Raw genomic sequence first — 23982 nt, forward strand, 5'->3', positions numbered from 1 at the left:
ATGATCTGGATGAGAGTGCCGAATTGAGGCAAAGGTAAGAATATCTGGATTAACTATCTAATGTTAGCTAAATGTAGTAATGAATAAATTGGCTACATTTATTTAATTTGACAATTCTGTGAACTGTCTTGTGCAAGTTTTTAATTGACACAATAACTGTTAGCAAAGGTCTCCGCTAGAGATGATGTGCAGGAGCTTGCAGGGATTTTCAGTTTTGCATGATGTCTTACTTTGATGCTAATTAGCATTTTCGAATCTGAGAGTAAATAGAGCCAAATATATTGATAAAAGTCACCTTGCTAGAGAGATTTACATCATTATCAAAACTTCACGCCAGGGTAAGTTTACACGAAACTCATCCCTTGTTTTAAGTGTTTCTAAAAATACCCTATGGGAAAAATGAATGGTGGAAAAACGATTGGAACCATTTCCCTGTTTGACCGATAGGTTTTATGGGTATTATGACACCTCCACTGTGGGGCTCTGTGAAGGAATACAAAAATGAAGGTGCCTTGGCTAGTTGGCTTCAAAACAGCGTCCTCTGTTAGTAATCTGTGTGTATATATATATACATCGTTGGGCGGAGCTCGAGACAACGAGGTACACTGTTTCTCAACAAGTGTTGTTGAGAAAGAGAGGAACATTGACGGCGGTGGGTACGCACGCTATTGCATACATTGCTATTTTTCCTAATGGCAACGGAGGAAAAAAGGAAATCGATGCCGCAGGCTGTATCAGCAGTCGGCTCGTTGCCGACACCTCAGTGCTACAATAACAACAATAATAATAACAACAACAATAACAATCGAGGCAGCGAGGTAAGCGAGAATACGACCACCTCGAGCGCTACCGAATCAAGTGGACCGGAAACGCACAGCATCGGGAACGGTTGTGGAGTCAATCCAACAGTGGGAAATAACGGGAAATGGGTCCGTTTGAACGTCGGCGGTACCGTATTCCTCACAACGCGGCATACCCTACTCAAAGAACAGACTTCCTTTCTCTATCGGCTCTGTCAACAAAAGGACTTGCATTCGGACACGGTAAGAAGATAATTGATCAAGCGCTTGTCTTCGCTTTGATCAAGATGACATCCGAATCTGATAAGGCAAGACGAATGAGTGAATGGTACCCCCACCAGATATGGCTCTGGTACTGCAATGACAAGTGGGTCAGATGGATGTGCAAGTGCTGCCTCATTCAGGCTTGTGTAGCGTGTCTATGCTCGAACACCTGTTACCTAGGGTCGGATTTTCGAGACTAGAGGGGTGGTGGCGTAGTATTTTTCAAAAATCTACATGTATACAGTGCCTTCAGAAAGTATTCACACCTCTTTGACTTTTTCCACATTTAGTTATGTTACAGTCTAAATTCATATTGCATTGAATTGAGATGTCACTGGCCTGTACAGAATACCCCATAATGTCAAAGTGGAATTATGTTTTTAGAAATGTTTACAAATTAATTAAATGAAAAGCTGAAATGTCTTTAGTAAAAATGTGCTTAACAAGTCACATAATGCATTGCATGGACTCACTTTGTGTGCAATAATAGTGTTTAACATTATTTTTGAATGTTTACCTCATCTCTGTACCCCACACAACAATTATCTGTCGGTCCCTCATTCCAGCAGTGAATTTCACACACAGATTCAACCACAAAGACCAAGGAGAATTTCCAATGCCTCGTAAAGAAGGGCGCCTATTGGTAGATGGGTAACATTGAATATCCCTTTGAGCATGTTGAAGTTGTTTATTACACTTTGGATGGCGTATTAACACACTCAGTCACTACAAACATGCAACTGCTCGGGATTTCACCATGAGGTCAATGATGACTTTAAAATAGTTAGAGTTTAATGGCTGATAGGAGACAACTAGGGGATAGATCAACAATGTAGTTACACCACAATACTTACCTCAATGACAAAAGAAGGAAACCTGTACAGAATACAAATATTCCAAAACATACATCCTGTTTGCAGTAAGAAACTAAAGTAAAAATGCAAAAAAAATGCAAAGAATTGAACATGATGTCCTGAATTCAAAGTGCTATGTTTGGGGCAAATCCAACATAACACATCACTGAGTACCACTCTTTATATTTTCAAGCATAGCGGTGGCTGCATCATGTTATGGGAAGGCTTGTCATCGGCAAGGACTAGGAATTTTTTTATGATAAAAATAATAATAATAGAACTAAGCACAGGCAAAATCCTAGAGGGAAACCTTATGCTTTCCAACAGACACTGCGAGACAAGTTCACCTTTCAGCAGGACAATAACCGATAACACAAGGCCAAATATACACTGGAGTTGCTTTCCAAGACGACATTGAATATTCCTGAGTGGCATAGCTACTGTTTCAACTTAAGTCGTATTGAAAATCTATGGCAAGACTTGAAAATGGATGTCTAGCAATGATCAACAACCAACTTGACAGAGTTTATATTGCAAATATTGTACAATCCAGGTGTGCAAAACTCTTAGAGACGTACCCAGAAAGACTCACAGCTGTAACAGCAGCCAAAGTTGACTCTAACATGTATTGACTCGGGTGTGAATACTTATGTAAATGAGATCTCTTTTTAATTTTCAATAAATGTGCAAACCTTTCTAAAAATATGTTTTTACTTTGTCATTATGGGGTATTGTGTGTAGATGGGTGAGATTTGTAAAACATTTTTTTAATCCATTTTGAATTCCATCTGTAACACAACAGAATGTGGAATAAGTCAAAACGTATGAATACTTTCTGAAGTATTACATCACTAATGCAGTAGGAGTGTATAATATGATTCATTTTAGAGTGACTGTCTATTCTTTCTGTCTGTTTGTAGCCTATGATTACAGATGGTCTCGTCCCTTGGCCACATGCTTAACCCAGTGTTGTACTGTTAATTGACTGGCTCCTGCACCAGTGGCCACAATGAATAGATGAGGCGCATCGTCTTTGTGTGTGACCTTTTATTTTTCTAACTTGATCACTAATAATCAGATCATTTTGAGTGCTCTTCTTTGACCATTGATGGCCTGATCAATTCTACCCTGCTCTCCTCCACATCTAGATGTGGTTAGTTTATTTCAGACATTAAGCTGGATATGAGTCAAGCAAGACCTGATGAGACATTTGATATGTACCCTAGCCTACCACGTAAAGGCACGATGGATTTATTTTCCCTGGTTGACACAGACATGCTCAGGAAAGTGATATCACATCTTAAGCCTTGTACCTTCCTTCTCAATCCTATCCCCACCACCTTCTTCAAAACAGTGCAAGCTATAGTTAATCACTCCCTGTTCATATGCACTTTCCCCACTGCAGTAATAACTGCTATGGTGAAGCCCCTTCTGAAGAAGAGTAATCTAGATTCTTCAGCTATTAGCAATTTTCGGCCAATCTCCAACCTTCCATTCTTAAGTAAAATTCTGTGGAAATTGGTTTTCAAACAGCTAAATTGTTTTTTTTAAAGTGCCAACTATTTTAGAAGAATTCCAATCTGTTTTTTTTGCCTACAAGAGCACAGGGGCGGCAGCGTAGCCTAGTGGTTAGAGCGTTGGACTAATAACCGGAAGGTTGCGAGTTCAAACCCCCGAGCTGACAAGGTACAAATCTGTCGTTCTGCCCCTGAACAGGCAGTTAACCCACTGTTCCCAGGCCGTCATTGAAAATAAGAATGTGTTCTTAACTGACTTGCCTGGTTAAATAAAGGTTAAATAAATAAATAAATAAAACAGGGAAAGCCTTAGTTAAAATGGTAAATGATCTTAGAGCCAACACAGATGCCAAACAGCTCTCTGTCCTTGTACTCTTGGATTTATGTGCTGCATTTGACACTTTTGGCCACGATGTCCTTCTGGACAAACTGAAGAAGTGGCTTAGCCTCTCTGATCCAGTTCTAAATTGGTTTAGGAGCTATTTAACTGGTCAAGAGTTTTTTTTGTCACCCTTGGTGAACATAACTCAGAGAAAATCTATCACGTGGCGTTACACCAGGTTCCATTTTGGGTCCGGTTAAGTTTATGTATGTTACCCCTCATTTTAGATTCTGACCAAAATTGCTTTTTACCACCTGAGGAACATTGCCAAGATGTGGCCGTTTCTATCTCAGGCTGATACAGAGAGACTCATCCATGCTTTTATTACAAGCAGGTTTGACTACTGTAATGCTCTCCTGTCTGGTCTACCCAAGAAAGCCATTGGTCAACTGCAAAATGTACAGAATGCTGCAGCATGGGTACTGACCAAGACCAGACAGAGAGCACACATTACACCGGTTTTAAAGTCTCTGCACTAGCTGCCTGTGAGTTTTAGAATTCATTTAAAGATTTTTCTATTGGTTTTTAAATCAATCCATGATTGTGCACCCCAATACATGTCAGACATGCTTTTAAGTTATGTACCCAATATGTCCCTCAGGTCCTCTGGAACTGGCCTTTTAACTATCCCAAAGACAAGGACCAAGAGTCATGGAGAGGCAGCCTTTAGTTATTATGCCCCCAAACACTGGAATAGCCTGCCAGAGAACCTGAGGGAGCCCAAACTGTGATCTTAAAACACACCTTTTTAGCTTTGCTTTTCCTTAGGGTGCTTTTTAGTCTTACAGTTTTTATTGTTCTACTTTTCTTTTTTATCCTCTTATGTTTGTTGTGTAGTAAATGTTTCTGCTTGTTTCTATTTTCTCCTGTGAAGTGCAAGCTATATAAATAAAGCTTGATTTGATTAGTGCACTAATGTCCATGAGTGTTGCTTCTCCTCTCCTTCCTCTCTCACTCTGAAGTGTAAGCTATATAAATAAAGCTTGATTTGATTAGTGCACTAATGTCCATGAGTGTTGCTTCTCCTCTCCTTCCTCTCTCACTCTGAAGTGCAAGCTATATAAATAAAGCTTGATTTGATTAGTGCACTAATGTCCATGAGTGTTGCTTCTCCTCTCCTTCCTCTCTCACTCTGAAGTGCAAGCTATATAAATAAAGCTTGATTTGATTAGTGCACTAATGTCCATGAGTGTTGCTTCTCCTCTCCTTCCTCTCTCACTCTGAAGTGCAAGCTATATAAATAAAGCTTGATTTGATTAGTGCACTAATGTCCATGAGTGTTGCTTCTCCTCTCCTTCCTCTCTCACTCTGGTTCCAGTTATTGTTTTCTCCTTAGAATAAGTCAAATGATTGTATGTGTGTCTGTCTGTGTTGAGACAAACAACACCCCTGTTTTCCTAACAGGTATTTCCTGTGGGACCCAGTGAGGCCCCCATAGGGACCTGGAACTAGGCTAGGCAAACTGTGTAGTTCCTTGGGAAAACGCTGGGTAAACCATTAACACACCAGGTGAGGGTTGACATTTCCGTGACGGCTGTTTAATGGGCCGACCGGTGGTGGTGTGGCTGAACATACAGGACAGAAAATACAGAGAGAGAGTAGATCATTTTTAATCTTCACCCTCGCTGTGTGCATGTGCGTTCATGTTTCATTCATAGCAATGGTACTGAGATATTCTGGTGTTGTCATCATACATGACAACATCGGTCTAAGGCACTGCATCTCAGTGCAGGAGGCGTCACTGCAGTCCCTGGTTCGAATCCAGGCTGAATCTCATCCGGCTGTGATTGGGAGTCCCATAGGGCGGCGCACAATTGTCCCAGCATCGTCCGGGCTTGGCCGGGGTAGGCCGTCATTGTAAATAAGAATTTGATCTTTACTGACTTGCCTAGTTAAATAAAGATTACATTTTTTAAATAATTTTAAAAAACTCATACTGTCATGTCCAATGAGGAGGTGTCTGTCTGTCTGTCCTCAACTGCAGTTGCTCTGAGTTGTCTCTCCCTGTCCCTGTCCAGCCCCCTTTTCCCCAGCACCTCTACCTCTGCCCTTGTCTATCTCCCTCACCCTCATCCATTCTCCAGTGTCTGCCAGCTTTCGTCAACGTCCATTCTCCTTTTCTCTGCCTGGCTCCCAAGACTCATCTTCCTTCAACTGAGTGCCTCACTTACCCTCCATCCCTCCGGCCCATCTCGCTCTCACGCCCTCTCTCTCATTCTGATCTGATCTGCAGGCTCTCATTCTTTAAGGAATGAGGAAAGGGCCTTCCACAAAGTTGGAAGTACAGAATCATCTAGAATGTCATTGTATGCTGTAGCATTAAGATTTCCCTTCGCTGGAACTAAGGGGTCTAGCCCGAACCATGAAAAACTGCCCCAGACCATTAGTCCTCCTCCACCTAACTTTACAGTTTGCACTATGCATTAGGGCAGGTAGCGTTCTCCTGGCATCCGCCAAACCCAGATTTGTCCGTCGGACTGCCAGATGCGTGATTAATCACTCCAGAGAACACGTTTCCACTGCGCGTTTCCAGTCCAGTGGCGGCGAGCTTTACACCACTCCAGCTGACGCTTGGCATTGGCAATGGTGATCTTAGGCTTGTGTGCTCAGCCATGGAAACCTATTTCATGCAGCTCCAGACTAAAAGTTATTGTGCTGACGTTGCTTCTAGAGGCAGTTTGGAACTCGGTAGTGAGTGTGGCAACCGAGGACAGACGATTTTTATGCGCTTCAGCACTCGGCAGTCACATTCTGTGAGCTTGTGTGGCCTACGACTTCAGGGCTAAGACGTTGCTCCTAGATGTTTCCACTTCACAATAACAGGACTTACAGTTGACTGGGGCAGCTCGAGCAGGGCAGAAATGTGACTAACCGACTTGTTGGAATGTAATGTAACAGGCTCTCTCTCCAACTCCCTCTCTTCTCTCCATGTCTCTGTGCTACTCTCTTCATTCTTAGCCCCTATCTCTCTCTACCCCCCATCCCTAGGCTGTAAGAGGGACTCAATCACTAATTATCGTCCTTCTCAACAAAAGAGGACTTTTGCTGTTAGTGTATAACAGGTAATCGCAAGGGGGTTTCAATCCTACATATTGACCAAAACCCAATAGACTAGAATAGCACTTAATATTGATCTCCTATTCATACTAGTAATTCCTATGGTTCTCCTCTACTGTAGGATGAGACAGGGGCCTATGTGATAGACAGAGACCCCACCTACTTTGGCCCCATCCTCAACTACCTGCGACACGGCAAACTAGTCTACAACAAGGAGTTGGCTGAAGAAGGTACTGGATTACGTTTGGTATTTTTTGACATGTACTACATAATGTGTTATGCCATTTTAATGCATTGTAAGACTAGCAATAAGCATGCAGCAGTGGTGTGTGGGTAAAAATCACTGGGGAAGCCAGAAAAAAAGCCATACTTCAACCTATGTGTTGTGATAATTGAGTTGCTTTCTCTATAACCTGTTAGTTCATATTCCTTGACACCGTGATATATAGGTCTAAGGCCGAGACAATAAGAAGTTAGTGGCAGAATAAATTCAACCACACCTTTGTTTCATCACACCCGGAGAGCAACCTCTTTCCGGCAACGTCCACAAAGAATATTGCATGTAACAAACAGTTACATTACCTACAGCATGGTCAAGCAAGTAATGTTTCCCACATTTTCGGACTACTAAACAACTATTGATTTAGAATTACGTGAGTTACCCAAGTCGAAAACATTTCAACATCATCTAATAAACTATGCTTAGTCTAAGAGTGTTAAACAAATATATATATATATATATTTCACCTTTATTTAACCAGGTAGGCTAGTTGAGAACAAGTTCTACCAAAAAAACTACCAAAAACAATTTAGTCCAATCAAGATAAGTATGATTTAGTTGTCCATGGTTCTGATTTCTCTCTCTCTCTCTCTCTCTCTCTCTCTCTCTCTCTCTCTCTCTCTCTCTCTCTCTCTCTCTCTCTCTCTCTCTCTTTCTTTCTTTCTCTTTCTTTCTCTCTCTCTCTCTCTCTCTCTCTCTCTCTCTCTCTCTCTCTCTCTCTCTTTCTCTTTCTCTCTCTCTCTTTCTCTCTCTCTCTCTCTCTCTCTTTCTCTTTCTCTCTCTCTCTTTCTTTCTTTCTCTTTCTTTCTCTCTCTTTCTCTTTCTCTCTTTCTCTTTCTCTCTTTCTCTTTCTCTCTCTTTCTCTCTCTTTCTCTCTCTCTCTCTCTCTCTCTCTCTCTCTCTCTCTCTCTCTCTCTCTCTCTCTCTCTGTCTTGTCTGTCCTGTGTGTGTTCCCTCTCCCAGGTGTGTTGGAGGAGGCTGAGTTCTACAACATCACTCCTCTGATCAAACTGATCAAGGAGCGGATCCTGGAGCGGGACTGTAAAGTCACACAGGTCAAACACGCACACTGTACATAAGCGGCCGAGATATACACAAATACAAGATGGCTACAGGTTAAAACAACAGACTCAAAACCAGTGCTTTGTGCAGAAAGTTCTGCCATTTTTCCCTCTGTATTTTCTAGTATATTCCACCCATCCCCTCTGTCCTGTCTAAATTATGTCTCCTCTCTAGTATTTCTGTTATGTATCTTTCTATCTTCCTCTCTCTGTATTATACAGTTATACACTGCCCATTGCCCACACACACACACACACACACTGCCTCCCTTTACCCCCTCCTTTTCACCCACCACCCCTCTAGCTCTCCCTATCCTCTTCTGTCTTACTCTCTCTCTCTCTCAGCAGATGCCTCCTAAGCAAGTGTACTGAGTGTTGCAGTGTTTACATATCTCTCTCTCCACACTTCTCTCTCTCCGTCTATCAGCAGGTGCCTCCTAAACATGTGTACCGGGTGTTGCAGTGCCAGGAGGAGGAGCTGACTCAGATGGTTTCCACCATGTCGGACGGCTGGAAGTTTGAGCAGGTCAGCGTACGCGCCTGCAGAAAGCCCCGCACTGGACTGCTCTGGACTGTGGGTTGGATTCGTTGCTCCTCTGCTCTACCACCCTCCCAACCAATCAACTCCTTTCCTGCTCTCTGTTAGCCAATCAGATCCTCAGAGGAAGACCAATCAGAGACCAAGGCCCAGTCCTAATCTGCTCACAAATACAGCCTCCTTTTCACATTTCCATCCCCTCAGAAGAAGACTGATCTAAACAGACATGTTGTGTTGCAAACACAGACCAGTGATCATAAGGGGAAGGAGATGCAAAAAGGATGCGGAGCTAAGTAAGTTCCAATAGAAGCTACCATATGTTGGCACAATGACAGTTTAGTAAAGAGTATTGAGTGATGCTGTAATGCTAAACATTGCCGTCACTGTGACAGGGTGTACAGTTCAGTCTCACTGCCCGTAGTTGTAGTGCTGCTAAGCTGTCCTTCTCATCTGTCCCTGCTCTCTGCATGAGCATCCATGGACTTGCCTGCTGTGATATGGGGCCATCTCTCGTGCTCTCTCCTCTCTCCGTGTGTGTGACTCACTCGCTCTCTCTCTCTCCTCTCTCCGTGTGTGTGACTCACTCGCTCTCTCTCTCTCCTCTCTCCGTGTGTGTGACTCACTCGCTCTCTCTCCCTCTCTCTCCTCTCTCTCTCCTCCGTGTGTGTGACTCACTCGCTCGCTCTCTCTCCTCTCTCCGTGTGTGTGACTCACTCGCTCTCTCTCTCCTCTCTCTCTCCGTGTGTGCGTGTGGTAGATGGTGAACATTGGTTCGTCATACAGCTATGGGACAGAGAACCAGGCAGAGTTTCTTTGTGTGGTGTCCAAGGAGCTACACACACCTGGCTCAGGCCTGGGCACCGAACAGAGCCACAAGACCAAGGTGAGACTGACACACAGGAAACACACACGGGTACACATGCGTCAGATAGGTGAATGGTGTACAATGTAGAAGTATATCTATCACCACCATTCACTTCGACCAAGGTCTGAAGTAGCAGGATATGGATCTGTCCCTGTGTGACATTTCTCCTCATCCAAGATGATCTCAGCATCCTTTGATCTTAGTCTCGGCATTCTCCACTCAAACACTCCAAATGTCCATTTAAATTGGATACCAATTTCATGGTATTCAATTGGTAGTTAGTCTTGTCTCATCGCGGCAACTCCAGTACAGACTCAGGAGAGGCGAAGGTCGAGAGCCGCGCATCCTCCGAAACACAACCCAGCCACACACTGCTTCTTGACACAATGCCTGCTTAACCCGGAAGCCAGCCGCACCAATGTGTCGGAGGAAACACCGTACACCTGGCGACAGTGTCAGCGTGCACGGCTCCCGGCCTGCCACAGGAGTCGTTAACACTCGATGGGACAAGGACATCCCTGCCGCCAAACCCTCCCCTAACCCGGACAACGCTGGGCCAATTGTGCGCCGCCCCATGGGTCTTCCGGTCACTGCTGGCTGCGAGAGAGCCTGGAATCGACCCAGGGGCGGCAGGGTAGCCTAGTGGTTAGAGCGTTGGACTAGTAACAGAAAGGTTTCATGTTCAAATCCCCGAGCTGACAAGGTACAAATCTGTCGTTCTGCCCCTGAACAGGCAGTTAACCCACTGTTCCTAGGCCGTCATTGAAAATTCGAATTTGTTCTTAACTGACTTGCCTAGTTAAATAAAGGTAAAATGTAAAAATAAAAAAATCTCTAGTGGCACAGCCTTAGATCTCTGTGCCACTCGGGAGGCAACACTCCAAATGTCACACACACACGTCTCCCAAATGTAATTCACAAGCACATTCACTCTATCATCCATATGTTCTCTCTCTCTCCATGATACATCAATCTGTTCATTATTTTTTGTCGTTTTTTATTCTCCACATTTTTATTTGAGGGAAGGCTTCAGAGGTGCAGGATGAGGAGGAGGAGGGAGGAGAGAGAAATACCACCCTGAATGAGTGCATAAGGGAATGACAGTCTTGTGTCAATGTTCCAAGGACGTGAATGGGTGAGGATCCATGCTAGTGTTGTTGGCTGGTGGTGCTAGTAGCAGTAGTAGACCGTGTGATCAAAAGGGATCCAGGGCTATTTCACAGCATGGCATTCCTTACCCCAAACTCAACACAGTAACCAAAGGCCAAGGATGAACTAACTTTTATAAAAATTAAAAATTAAAATTATTCGATTTTTACAATATGTAGAGAAAAAAGCAGGTCTTGAACTTTTGCTCCCCATCAAAAACAGTTGGCTTCTGTTTGTTTGAAATACTGATTGTGATGCCAGAGAGCTTGATATTGCCCTGGGGCCTTTGTGTCCTGCCTGGGACATGATCTGTTCAGCGGCATAACCCAGCTGTTCTGATGATGAGCTAGTCTCCCTAGGAAGATGGGTTGCCTCTCACATGAACAATGCCCTAGTTGCCTGTTACGAACCCCTTTGGCCCTGCAGTCTAGGGGGGATGGAAACGAGACCCGTAACATATCTCATGCAAATCACCCCAGTGAAAAGGTAACAGTGAGAACAAACAAAAAACACAGACAACATAAATCTACCGTCAAACACTTCAGGTTTATTTTAAACACACGGTAATGGGGTGTGGGGGAAAGGGGGCTGAGCTGGACCCAAGGAAAGAAATAATATACACTGCTCAAAAAAATAAAGGGAACACTTAAACAACACAATGTAACTCCAAGACAATCACACTTCTGTGACATCAAACTGTCCACTTAGGAAGCAACACTGATTGACAACAAATTTCACATGCTGTTGTGCAAATGGAATAGACAACAGGTGGAAATTATAGGCAATTAGCAAGACACCCCCAATAAAGGAGTGGTTCTGCAGGTGGTGACCACAGACCACTTCTCAGTTCCTATGCTTCCTGGCTGATGTTTTGGTAACTTTTGAATGCTGGCGGTGCTTTCACTCTAGTGGTAGCATGAGACGGAGTCTACAACCCACACAAGTGGCTCAGGTAGTGCAGCTCATCCAGGATGGCAAATGCGAGCTGTGGCAAGAAGGTTTGCTGTCTTGTCAGCGTAGTGCCCAGAGCATGGAGGCGCTACTAGGAGACAGGCCAGTACATCAGGAGAGGTGGAGGAGGCCGTAGGAGGGCAATATTTCAGCAACAGGACCGCTACCTCCGCCTTTGTGCAAGGAGGAGCAGGAGGAGCACTGCCAGAGCCCTGCAAAATGACCTCCAGCAGGCCAAAAATGTGCATGTGTCTGCTCAAACGGTCAGAAACCTACTCCATGAGGGTGGTATGAGGGCCCGACGTCCACAGGTGGGGGTTGTGCTTACAGCCCAACACAGTGCAGGACATTTGGCATTTTCCAGAGAACACCAAGATTGGCAAATTCGCCACTGGCGCAGTGTGCTCTTCACCGATGAAAGCAGGTTCACACTGAGCACATGTGGCAGAGTCTGGAGACTCCGTGGAGAACGTTCTGCTGCCTGCAACATCCTCCAGCATGACCGGTTTGGCGGTGGGTCAGTCATGGTGTGGGGTGGAATTTCTTTGGGGGGCCGCACAGCCCTCCATGTGCTCGCCAGAGGTAGCCTGACTGCCATTAGGTACCAAGATGAGATCCTCAGAGCCCTTGTGAGACCATATGCTGGTGCGGTTGGCCCTGGGTTCCTCCTAATGCAAGACAATGCTAGACCTCATGTCGCTGGAGTGTGTCAGCAGTTCCTGCAAGAGGAAGGCATTGATGCTATGGACTGGCCCGCTTGTTCCCCAGACCTGAATCCAATTGAGCACATCTGGGACATCATTGGCGGATGCTTTAGTCCAGGTCTGGGAGGAGATCCCTCAGGGGACCATCCGCCACCTCATCAGGAGCATGCCCAGGCATTGTAGGGAGGTCATACAGGCACGTGGAGGCCACACACACTACTGAGCCTCATTTTGACTTGTTTTAAGGACATTACATCAAAGTTGGATCAGCCTGTAGTGTGGTTTTCCACTTTAATTTTGAGTGCGACTCCAAATCCAGACCTCCATGGGTTGATAAATTTGATTTCCATTGATAATTTGTATGATTTTGTTGTCAAAATGTAAATGTAAAGAAATAAGTATTTAATAAGAATATTTCATTCATTCAGATCTAGGATGTGTTATTTTAGTGTTACCTTTTATTTTTTTGAGCAGTGTATATCCAAACAAACCCCTAAGCTAGTCTAGCCTGCTTTCGGAACAGCTGGCTAACTAACCAAAAATACAGGGGGTGATCCGCCAGTTCTAACTAGGGTATTTAGACACTGTTTTCCTATGGGTAATGTAGGCCCATGGGCGACATGGCTGGTTATCCCCTTTTCCCACCAACAAACAGTCATGCACCATAACAATACAATACTCACAGATAACGGACAAGGTGACATGTAGGTGCAAAAACAGAAGAGAGATCTCCAGAGAGAACTGATTGGGATACTTTTAAACCAAGGGAAAGGGAAAGGGGATGTGATTGGGTAAGGGAAAAGGAGCAGGTGTGTCTTCAGTGGCGACTGATTAGTGACACCTGTGAATGAAAGAAAACAAATACACACACACAGGATACCTGTATCTGTAACATTGCCTCTCACATGAACAATGCCCTAGATGCCTCCCACATGAACAATGCCCTAGATGCCTCTCACATGAACAATGTCCTTGATGCCTCTCACATGAACAATGTCCTAGATGCCTCTCACATGAACAATGCCCTAGATGCCTCTCACATGAACAATGTCCTAGATGCCTCTCACATGAACAATGCCCTAGATGCCTCTCACATCTAGATGCCTCTCACATGAACAATGTCCTAGATGCCTCTCACATGAACAATGTCCTAGATGCCTTTCACAAGGACAATGTCCTAGATGCCTTTCACAAGGACAATGTCCTAGATGCCTCTCACATGAACAATGCCCTAGATGCCTCTCACATCTAGATGCCTCTCACATGAACAATGTCCTAGATGCCTCTCACATGAACAATGTCCTAGATGCCTTTCACAAGGACAATGTCCTAGATGCCTTTCACAAGGACAATGTCCTAGATGCCTCTCACATGAACAATGCCCTAGATGCCTCTCACATGAACGATGTCCTAGATGCCTCTCACATGAACAATGTCCTAGATGTCTCTCACATGAACAATGTCCTAGATGCCTCTCACATGAACAATGTCCTAGATGCCTCACATGAACAATGTCCTAGATGCCTCTCACATGAACAATGCCCTAGATGCCTCTCACATCTAGATGCCTCTCACATGAACAATGCCCTAGATGCCTCTCACATGAACAATGTCCTAGATGCCTCTCACATGAACAATGCCCTAGATGCCTCTCACATGAACAATGCCCTAGATGCCTCTCACATGAACAATGTCCTAGATGCCTCTCACATGAACAATGTCCTAGATGCCTCTCACATGAACAATGCCCTAGATGCCTCTCACATGAACAATGTCCTAGATGCCTCTCACATGAACAATGTCCTAGATGCCTCTCACATGAACAATGCCCTAGATGCCTCTCACATCTAGATGCCTCTCACATGAACAATGCCCTAGATGCCTCTCACATGAACAATGTCCTAGATGCCTCTCACATGAACAATGTCCTAGATGCCTCTCACATGAACAATGTCCTAGATGCCTCTCACATGAACAATGTCCTAGATGCCTCTCACATGAACAATGCCCTAGATGCCTCTCACATCTAGATGCCTCTCACCTGAACAATGCCCTAGATGCCTCTCACATGAACAATGCCCTAGATGCCTCTCACATCTAGATGCCTCTCACATGAACAATGCCCTAGATGCCTCTCACATGAACAATGTCCTAGATGCCTCTCACATGAACAATGTCCTAGATGCCTCTCACATGAACAATGTCCTAGATGCCTCTCACATCTAGATGCCTCTCACATGAACAATGCCCTAGATGCCTCTCACATGAACAATGCCCTAGATGCCTCTCACATGAACAATGCCCTAGATGCCTCTCACATGAACAATGTCCTAGATGCCTCTCACATGAACAATGCCCTAGATGCCTCTCACATGAACAATGCCCTAGATGCCTCTCACATGAACAATGCCCTAGATGCCTCTCACATGAACAATGTCCTTGATGCCTCTCACATGAACAATGTCCTAGATGCCTCTCACATGAACAATGCCCTAGATGCCTCTCACATGAACAATGTCCTAGATGCCTCTCACATGAACAATGCCCTAGATGCCTCTCACATCTAGATGCCTCTCACCTGAACAATGCCCTAGATGCCTCTCACATGAACAATGCCCTAGATGCCTCTCACATCTAGATGCCTCTCACATGAACAATGCCCTAGATGCCTCTCACATGAACAATGTCCTAGATGCCTCTCACATGAACAATGTCCTAGATGCCTCTCACATGAACAATGTCCTAGATGCCTCTCACATCTAGATGCCTCTCACATGAACAATGCCCTAGATGCCTCTCACATGAACAATGCCCTAGATGCCTCTCACATGAACAATGCCCTAGATGCCTCTCACATGAACAATGTCCTAGATGCCTCTCACATGAACAATGCCCTAGATGCCTCTCACATGAACAATGCCCTAGATGCCTCTCACATGAACAATGCCCTAGATGCCTCTCACATGAACAATGTCCTTGATGCCTCTCACATGAACAATGTCCTAGATGCCTCTCACATGAACAATGCCCTAGATGCCTCTCACATGAACAATGTCCTAGATGCCTCTCACATGAACAATGCCCTAGATGCCTCTCACATCTAGATGCCTCTCACATGAACAATGTCCTAGATGCCTTTCACAAGGACAATGTCCTAGATGCCTTTCACAAGGACAATGTCCTAGATGCCTCTCACATGAACAATGCCCTAGATGCCTCTCACATGAACAATGTCCTAGATGCCTCTCACATGAACAATGTCCTAGATGTCTCTCACATGAACAATGTCCTAGATGCCTCTCACATGAACAATGTCCTAGATGCCTCACATGAACAATGTCCTAGATGCCTCTCACATGAACAATGCCCTAGATGCCTCTCACATCTAGATGCCTCTCACATGAACAATGCCCTAGATGCCTCTCACATGAACAATGTCCTAGATGCCTCTCACATGAACAATGCCCTAGATGCCTCTCACATGAACAATGTCCTAGATGCCTCTCACATGAACAATGTCCTAGATGCCTCTCACATGAACAATGCCCTAGATGCCTCTCACATGAACAATGCCCTAGATGCCTCTCACATGAACAATGTCCTAGATGCCTCTCACATGAACAATGTCCTAGATGCCTCTCACATGAACAATGCCCTAGATGCCTCTCACACGAACAATGTCCTAGATGCCTCTCACATGAACAATGTCCTAGATGCCTCTCACATGAACAATGCCCTAGATGCCTCTCACATCTAGATGCCTCTCACATGAACAATGCCCTAGATGCCTCTCACATGAACAATGTCCTAGATGCCTCTCACATGAACAATGTCCTAGATGCCTCTCACATGAACAATGTCCTAGATGCCTCTCACATGAACAATGTCCTAGATGCCTCTCACATGAACAATGTCCTAGATGCCTCTCACATGAACAATGTCCTAGATGCCTCTCACATGAACAATGCCCTAGATGCCTCTCACATCTAGATGCCTCTCACCTGAACAATGCCCTAGATGCCTCTCACATCTAGATGCCTCTCACATGAACAATGCCCTAGATGCCTCTCACATGAACAATGTCCTAGATGCCTCTCACATGAACAATGTCCTAGATGCCTCTCACATGAACAATGTCCTAGATGCCTCTCACATCTAGATGCCTCTCACATGAACAATGCCCTAGATGCCTCTCACATGAACAATGCCCTAGATGCCTCTCACATGAACAATGTCCTAGATGCCTCTCACATGAACAATGCCCTAGATGCCTCTCACATGAACAATGCCCTAGATGCCTCTCACATGAACAATGCCCTAGATGCCTCTCACATGAACAATGTCCTTGATGCCTCTCACATGAACAATGTCCTAGATGCCTCTCACATGAACAATGCCCTAGATGCCTCTCACATGAACAATGTCCTAGATGCCTCTCACATGAACAATGCCCTAGATGCCTCTCACATGAACAATGTCCTAGATGCCTCTCACATGAACAATGTCCTAGATGCCTCTCACATCTAGATGCCTCTCACATGAACAATGCCCTAAATGCCTCTCACATGAACAATGCCCTAGATGCCTCTCACATGAACAATGTCCTAGATGCCTCTCACATGAACAATGCCCTAGATGCCTCTCACATGAACAATGCCCTAGATGCCTCTCACATGAACAATGCCCTAGATGCCTCTCACATGAACAATGTCCTTGATGCCTCTCACATGAACAATGTCCTAGATGCCTCTCACATGAACAATGCCCTAGATGCCTCTCACATGAACAATGTCCTAGATGCCTCTCACATGAACAATGCCCTAGATGCCTCTCACATCTAGATGCCTCTCACATGAACAATGTCCTAGATGCCTCTCACATGAACAATGTCCTAGATGCCTCTCACATGAACAATGTCCTAGATGCCTTTCACAAGGACAATGTCCTAGATGCCTCTCACATGAACAATGCCCTAGATGCCTCTCACATGAACAATGTCCTAGATGCCTTTCACAAGGACAATGTCCTAGATGCCTCTCACATGAACAATGTCCTAGATGCCTCTCACATGAACAATGCCCTAGATGCCTCTCACATGAACAATGTCCTAGATGCCTCTCACATGAACAATGTCCTAGATGCCTCTCACATGAACAATGTCCTAGATGCCTCTCACATGAACAATGTCCTAGATGCCTCTCACATGAACAATGTCCTAGATGCCTCTCACATGAACAATGCCCTAGATGCCTCTCACATCTAGATGCCTCTCACATGAACAATGCCCTAGATGCCTCTCACATGAACAATGTCCTAGATGCCTCTCACATGAACAATGTCCTAGATGCCTCTCACATGAACAATGTCCTAGATGCCTCTCACATGAACAATGTCCTAGATGCCTCTCACATGAACAATGTCCTAGATGCCTCTCACATGAACAATGTCCTAGATGCCTCTCACATGAACAATGCCCTAGATGCCTCTCACATCTAGATGCCTCTCACCTGAACAATGCCCTAGATGCCTCTCACATCTAGATGCCTCTCACATGAACAATGCCCTAGATGCCTCTCACATGAACAATGTCCTAGATGCCTCTCACATGAACAATGTCCTAGATGCCTCTCACATGAACAATGTCCTAGATGCCTCTCACATCTAGATGCCTCTCACATGAACAATGCCCTAGATGCCTCTCACATGAACAATGCCCTAGATGCCTCTCACATGAACAATGCCCTAGATGCCTCTCACATGAACAATGTCCTAGATGCCTCTCACATGAACAATGCCCTAGATGCCTCTCACATGAACAATGCCCTAGATGCCTCTCACATGAACAGTGCCCTAGATGCCTCTCACATGAACAATGTCCTTGATGCCTCTCACATGAACAATGTCCTAGATGCCTCTCACATGAACAATGCCCTAGATGCCTCTCACATGAACAATGTCCTAGATGCCTCTCACATGAACAATGCCCTAGATGCCTCTCACATGAACAATGTCCTAGATGCCTCTCACATGAACAATGTCCTAGATGCCTCTCACATCTAGATGCCTCTCACATGAACAATGCCCTAAATGCCTCTCACATGAACAATGCCCTAGATGCCTCTCACATGAACAATGTCCTAGATGCCTCTCACATGAACAATGCCCTAGATGCCTCTCACATGAACAATGCCCTAGATGCCTCTCACATGAACAATGCCCTAGATGCCTCTCACATGAACAATGTCCTTGATGCCTCTCACATGAACAATGTCCTAGATGCCTCTCACATGAACAATGCCCTAGATGCCTCTCACATGAACAATGTCCTAGATGCCTCTCACATGAACAATGCCCTAGATGCCTCTCACATCTAGATGCCTCTCACATGAACAATGTCCTAGATGCCTCTCACATGAACAATGTCCTAGATGCCTCTCACATGAACAATGTCCTAGATGCCTTTCACAAGGACAATGTCCTAGATGCCTCTCACATGAACAATGCCCTAGATGCCTCTCACATGAACAATGTCCTAGATGCCTTTCACAAGGACAATGTCCTAGATGCCTCTCACATGAACAATGTCCTAGATGCCTCTCACATGAACAATGCCCTAGATGCCTCTCACATGAACAATGTCCTAGATGCCTTTCACAAGGACAATGTCCTAGATGCCTCTCACATGAACAATGCCCTAGATGCCTCTCACATGAACAATGTCCTAGATGCCTCTCACATGAACAATGTCCTAGATGCCTCTCACATGAACAATGTCCTAGATGCCTCTCACATGAACGATGTCCTAGATGCCTCTCACATGAACGATGTCCTAGATGCCTCTCACATGAACAATGCCCTAGATGCCTCTCACATGAACAATGTCCTAGATGCCTCTCACATGAACAATGTCCTAGATGCCTCTCACATCTAGATGCCTCTCACATGAACAATGCCCTAAATGCCTCTCACATGAACAATGCCCTAGATGCCTCTCACATGAACAATGTCCTAGATGCCTCTCACATGAACAATGCCCTAGATGCCTCTCACATGAACAATGCCCTAGATGCCTCTCACATGAACAATGCCCTAGATGCCTCTCACATGAACAATGTCCTTGATGCCTCTCACATGAACAATGTCCTAGATGCCTCTCACATGAACAATGCCCTAGATGCCTCTCACATGAACAATGTCCTAGATGCCTCTCACATGAACAATGCCCTAGATGCCTCTCACATCTAGATGCCTCTCACATGAACAATGTCCTAGATGCCTCTCACATGAACAATGTCCTAGATGCCTCTCACATGAACAATGTCCTAGATGCCTTTCACAAGGACAATGTCCTAGATGCCTCTCACATGAACAATGCCCTAGATGCCTCTCACATGAACAATGTCCTAGATGCCTTTCACAAGGACAATGTCCTAGATGCCTCTCACATGAACAATGTCCTAGATGCTCTCACATGAACAATGCCCTAGATGCCTCTCACATGAACAATGTCCTAGATGCCTTTCACAAGGACAATGTCCTAGATGCCTCTCACATGAACAATGCCCTAGATGCCTCTCACATGAACAATGTCCTAGATGCCTCTCACATGAACAATGTCCTAGATGCCTCTCACATGAACAATGTCCTAGATGCCTCTCACATGAACGATGTCCTAGATGCCTCTCACATGAACGATGTCCTAGATGCCTCTCACATGAACAATGTCCTAGATGCTTCTCACATGAACAATGTCCTAGATGCCTCTCACATGAACAATGTCCTAGATGCCTCTCACATGAACGATGTCCTAGATGCCTCTCACATGAACGATGTCCTAGATGCCTCTCACATGAACGATGTCCTAGATGCCTCTCCATGAACAATGTCCTAGATGCCTCTCACATGAACAATGTCCTAGATGCCTCTCACATGAACAATGTCCTAGATGACTCTCACATGAACAATGCCCTAGATGCCTCTCACATCTAGATGCCTCTCACATGAACAATGTCCTAGATGCCTCTCACATGAACAATGTCCTAGATGCCTCTCACATGAACAATGTCCTAGATGCCTTTCACAAGGACAATGTCCTAGATGCCTCTCACATGAACAATGCCCTAGATGCCTCTCACATGAACAATGTCCTAGATGCCTTTCACAAGGACAATGTCCTAGATGCCTCTCACATGAACAATGCCCTAGATGCCTCTCACATGAACAATGTCCTAGATGCCTCTCACATGAACAATGTCCTAGATGCCTCTCACATGAACAATGTCCTAGATGCCTCTCACATGAACAATGTCCTAGATGCCTCTCACATGAACAATGCCCTAGATGCCTCTCACATCTAGATGCCTCTCACATGAACAATGCCCTAGATGCCTCTCACATGAACAATGTCCTAGATGCCTCTCACATGAACAATGTCCTAGATGCCTCTCACATGAACAATGTCCTAGATGCCTCTCACATGAACAATGTCCTAGATGCCTCTCACATGACAATGTCCTAGATGCCTCTCACATGAACAATGCCCTAGATGCCTCTCACATCTAGATGCCTCTCACCTGAACAATGCCCTAGATGCCTCTCACATCTAGATGCCTCTCACATGAACAATGCCCTAGATGCCTCTCACATGAACAATGTCCTAGATGCCTCTCACATGAACAATGTCCTAGATGCCTCTCACATGAACAATGTCCTAGATGCCTCTCACATCTAGATGCCTCTCACATGAACAATGCCCTAGATGCCTCTCACATGAACAATGCCCTAGATGCCTCTCACATGAACAATGCCCTAGATGCCTCTCACATGAACAATGTCCTATATGCCTCTCACATGAACAATGCCCTAGATGCCTCTCACATGAACAATGCCCTAGATGCCTCTCACATGAACAATGCCCTAGATGCCTCTCACATGAACAATGTCCTTGATGCCTCTCACATGAACAATGTCCTAGATGCCTCTCACATGAACAATGCCCTAGATGCCTCTCACATGAACAATGCCCTAGATGCCTCTCACATGAACAATGCCCTAGATGCCTCTCACATGAACAATGTCCTAGATGCCTCTCACATGAACAATGTCCTAGATGCCTCTCACATCTAGATGCCTCTCACATGAACAATGCCCTAAATGCCTCTCACATGAACAATGCCCTAGATGCCTCTCACATGAACAATGTCCTAGATGCCTCTCACATGAACAATGCCCTAGATGCCTCTCACATGAACAATGCCCTAGATGCCTCTCACATGAACAATGCCCTAGATGCCTCTCACATGAACAATGTCCTTGATGCCTCTCACATGAACAATGTCCTAGATGCCTCTCACATGAACAATGCCCTAGATGCCTCTCACATGAACAATGTCCTAGATGCCTCTCACATGAACAATGCCCTAGATGCCTCTCACATCTAGATGCCTCTCACATGAACAATGTCCTAGATGCCTCTCACATGAACAATGTCCTAGATGCCTCTCACATGAACAATGTCCTAGATGCCTTTCACAAGGACAATGTCCTAGATGCCTCTCACATGAACAATGCCCTAGATGCCTCTCACATGAACAATGTCCTAGATGCCTTTCACAAGGACAATGTCCTAGATGCCTCTCACATGAACAATGTCCTAGATGCCTCTCACATGAACAATGCCCTAGATGCCTCTCACATGAACAATGTCCTAGATGCCTTTCACAAGGACAATGTCCTAGATGCCTCTCACATGAACAATGCCCTAGATGCCTCTCACATGAACAATGTCCTAGATGCCTCTCACATGAACAATGTCCTAGATGCCTCTCACATGAACAATGTCCTAGATGCCTCTCACATGAACGATGTCCTAGATGCCTCTCACATGAACGATGTCCTAGATGCCTCTCACATGAACGATGTCCTAGATGCCTCTCACATGAACAATGTCCTAGATGCCTCTCACATGAACAATGTCCTAGATGCCTCTCACATGAACAATGTCCCTAGATGCCTCTCACATGAACGATGTCCTAGATGCCTCTCACATGAACGATGTCCTAGATGCCTCTCACATGAACGATGTCCTAGATGCCTCTCACATGAACAATGTCCTAGATGCCTCTCACATGAACAATGTCCTAGATGCCTCTCACATGAACAATGTCCTAGATGACTCTCACATGAACAATGCCCTAGATGCCTCTCACATCTAGATGCCTCTCACATGAACAATGCCCTAGATGCCTCTCACATGAACAATGTCCTAGATGCCTCTCACATGAACAATGTCCTAAGATGCCTCTCACATGAACAATGTCCTAGATGCCTCTCACATGAACAATGTCCTAGATGCCTCTCACATGAACAATGTCCTAGATGCCTCTCACATGAACAATGTCCTAGATGCCTCTCACATGAACAATGCCCTAGATGCCTCTCACATCTAGATGCCTCTCACCTGAACAATGCCCTAGATGCCTCTCACATCTAGATGCCTCCTCACATGAACAATGCCCTAGATGCCTCTCACATGAACAATGTCCTGATGCCTCTCACATGAAACACATGTCCTAGATGCCTCTCACATGAACATGTCCTAGATGCCTCTCACAATCTAGATGCCTCTCACATGAACAATGCCTAGATGCCTCTCACATGAACAATGCCCTAGATGCCTCTCACATGAACAATGCCCTAGATGCCTCTCACATGAACAATGTCCTAGATGCCTCTCACATGAACAATGCCCTAGATGCCTCTCACATGAACAATGCCCTAGATGCCTCTCACATGAACAATGCCCTAGATGCCTCTCACATGAACAATGTCCTTGATGCCTCTCACATGAACAATGTCCTAGATGCCTCTCACCATGAACAATGCCCTAGATGCCTCTCACATGAACAATGTCCTAGATGCCTCTCACATGAACAATGCCCTAGATGCCTCTCACATGAACAATGTCCTAGATGCCTCTCACATGAACAATGTCCTAGATGCCTCTCACATCTAGATGCCTCTCACATGAACAATGCCCTAAATGCCTCTCACATGAACAATGCCCTAGATGCCTCTCACATGAACAATGTCCTAGATGCCTCTCACATGAACATGCCCTAGATGCCTCTCACAGTGAACAATGCCCTAGATGCCTCTCACATGAACAATGCCTAGATGCCTCTCACATGAACAATGTCCTTGATGCCTCTCACATGAACAATGTCCTAGATGCCTCTCACATGAACAATGCCCTAGATGCCTCTCACATGAACAATGTCCTAGATGCCTCTCACATGAACAATGCCCTAGATGCCTCTCACATCTAGATGCCTCTCACATGAACAATGTCCTAGATGCCTCTCACATGAACAATGTCCTAGATGCCTCTCACATGAACAATGTCCTAGATGCCTTTCACAAGGACAATGTCCTAGATGCCTCTCACATGAACAATGCCCTAGATGCCTCTCACATGAACAATGTCCTAGATGCCTTTCACAAGGACAATGTCCTAGATGCCTCTCACATGAACAATGTCCTAGATGCCTCTCACATGAAC

General features: G+C 45.1%; 1 protein-coding gene across 8 annotated transcripts in view; it reads left to right on the forward strand.

Annotated features, from left to right (window-relative positions):
* Positions 1 to 445: 445 nt before the first annotated feature.
* The window catches only part of LOC109899996 (BTB/POZ domain-containing protein KCTD5), a 39034-nt gene continuing 15497 nt past the window's right edge, over positions 446 to 23982 (forward strand). Inside the window, exons 1-6 of one of the 8 annotated variants that reach the window (XM_020495696.2) lie at positions 462 to 1043; positions 6996 to 7104; positions 8118 to 8209; positions 8643 to 8741; positions 9511 to 9636; positions 10645 to 10753. In XM_020495696.2, coding sequence (XP_020351285.1) covers positions 693 to 1043; positions 6996 to 7104; positions 8118 to 8209; positions 8643 to 8741; positions 9511 to 9636; positions 10645 to 10719 — 852 coding nt within the window. In that variant the 5' untranslated portion in view covers positions 462 to 692 and the 3' untranslated portion in view covers positions 10720 to 10753. Of the gene's footprint in view, positions 1044 to 6995; positions 7105 to 8117; positions 8210 to 8642; positions 8790 to 9510; positions 9637 to 10644; positions 10754 to 23982 lie in introns of all 8 variants that reach the window. The other 7 variants (XM_020495697.2, XM_020495692.2, XM_020495694.2 and 4 more) reach the window with 7 other exon arrangements.

This window comes from Oncorhynchus kisutch, linkage group LG11 (genome assembly GCF_002021735.2).
Source record: "Oncorhynchus kisutch isolate 150728-3 linkage group LG11, Okis_V2, whole genome shotgun sequence".
Taxonomy (NCBI): Eukaryota; Metazoa; Chordata; class Actinopteri; order Salmoniformes; family Salmonidae; genus Oncorhynchus; species Oncorhynchus kisutch.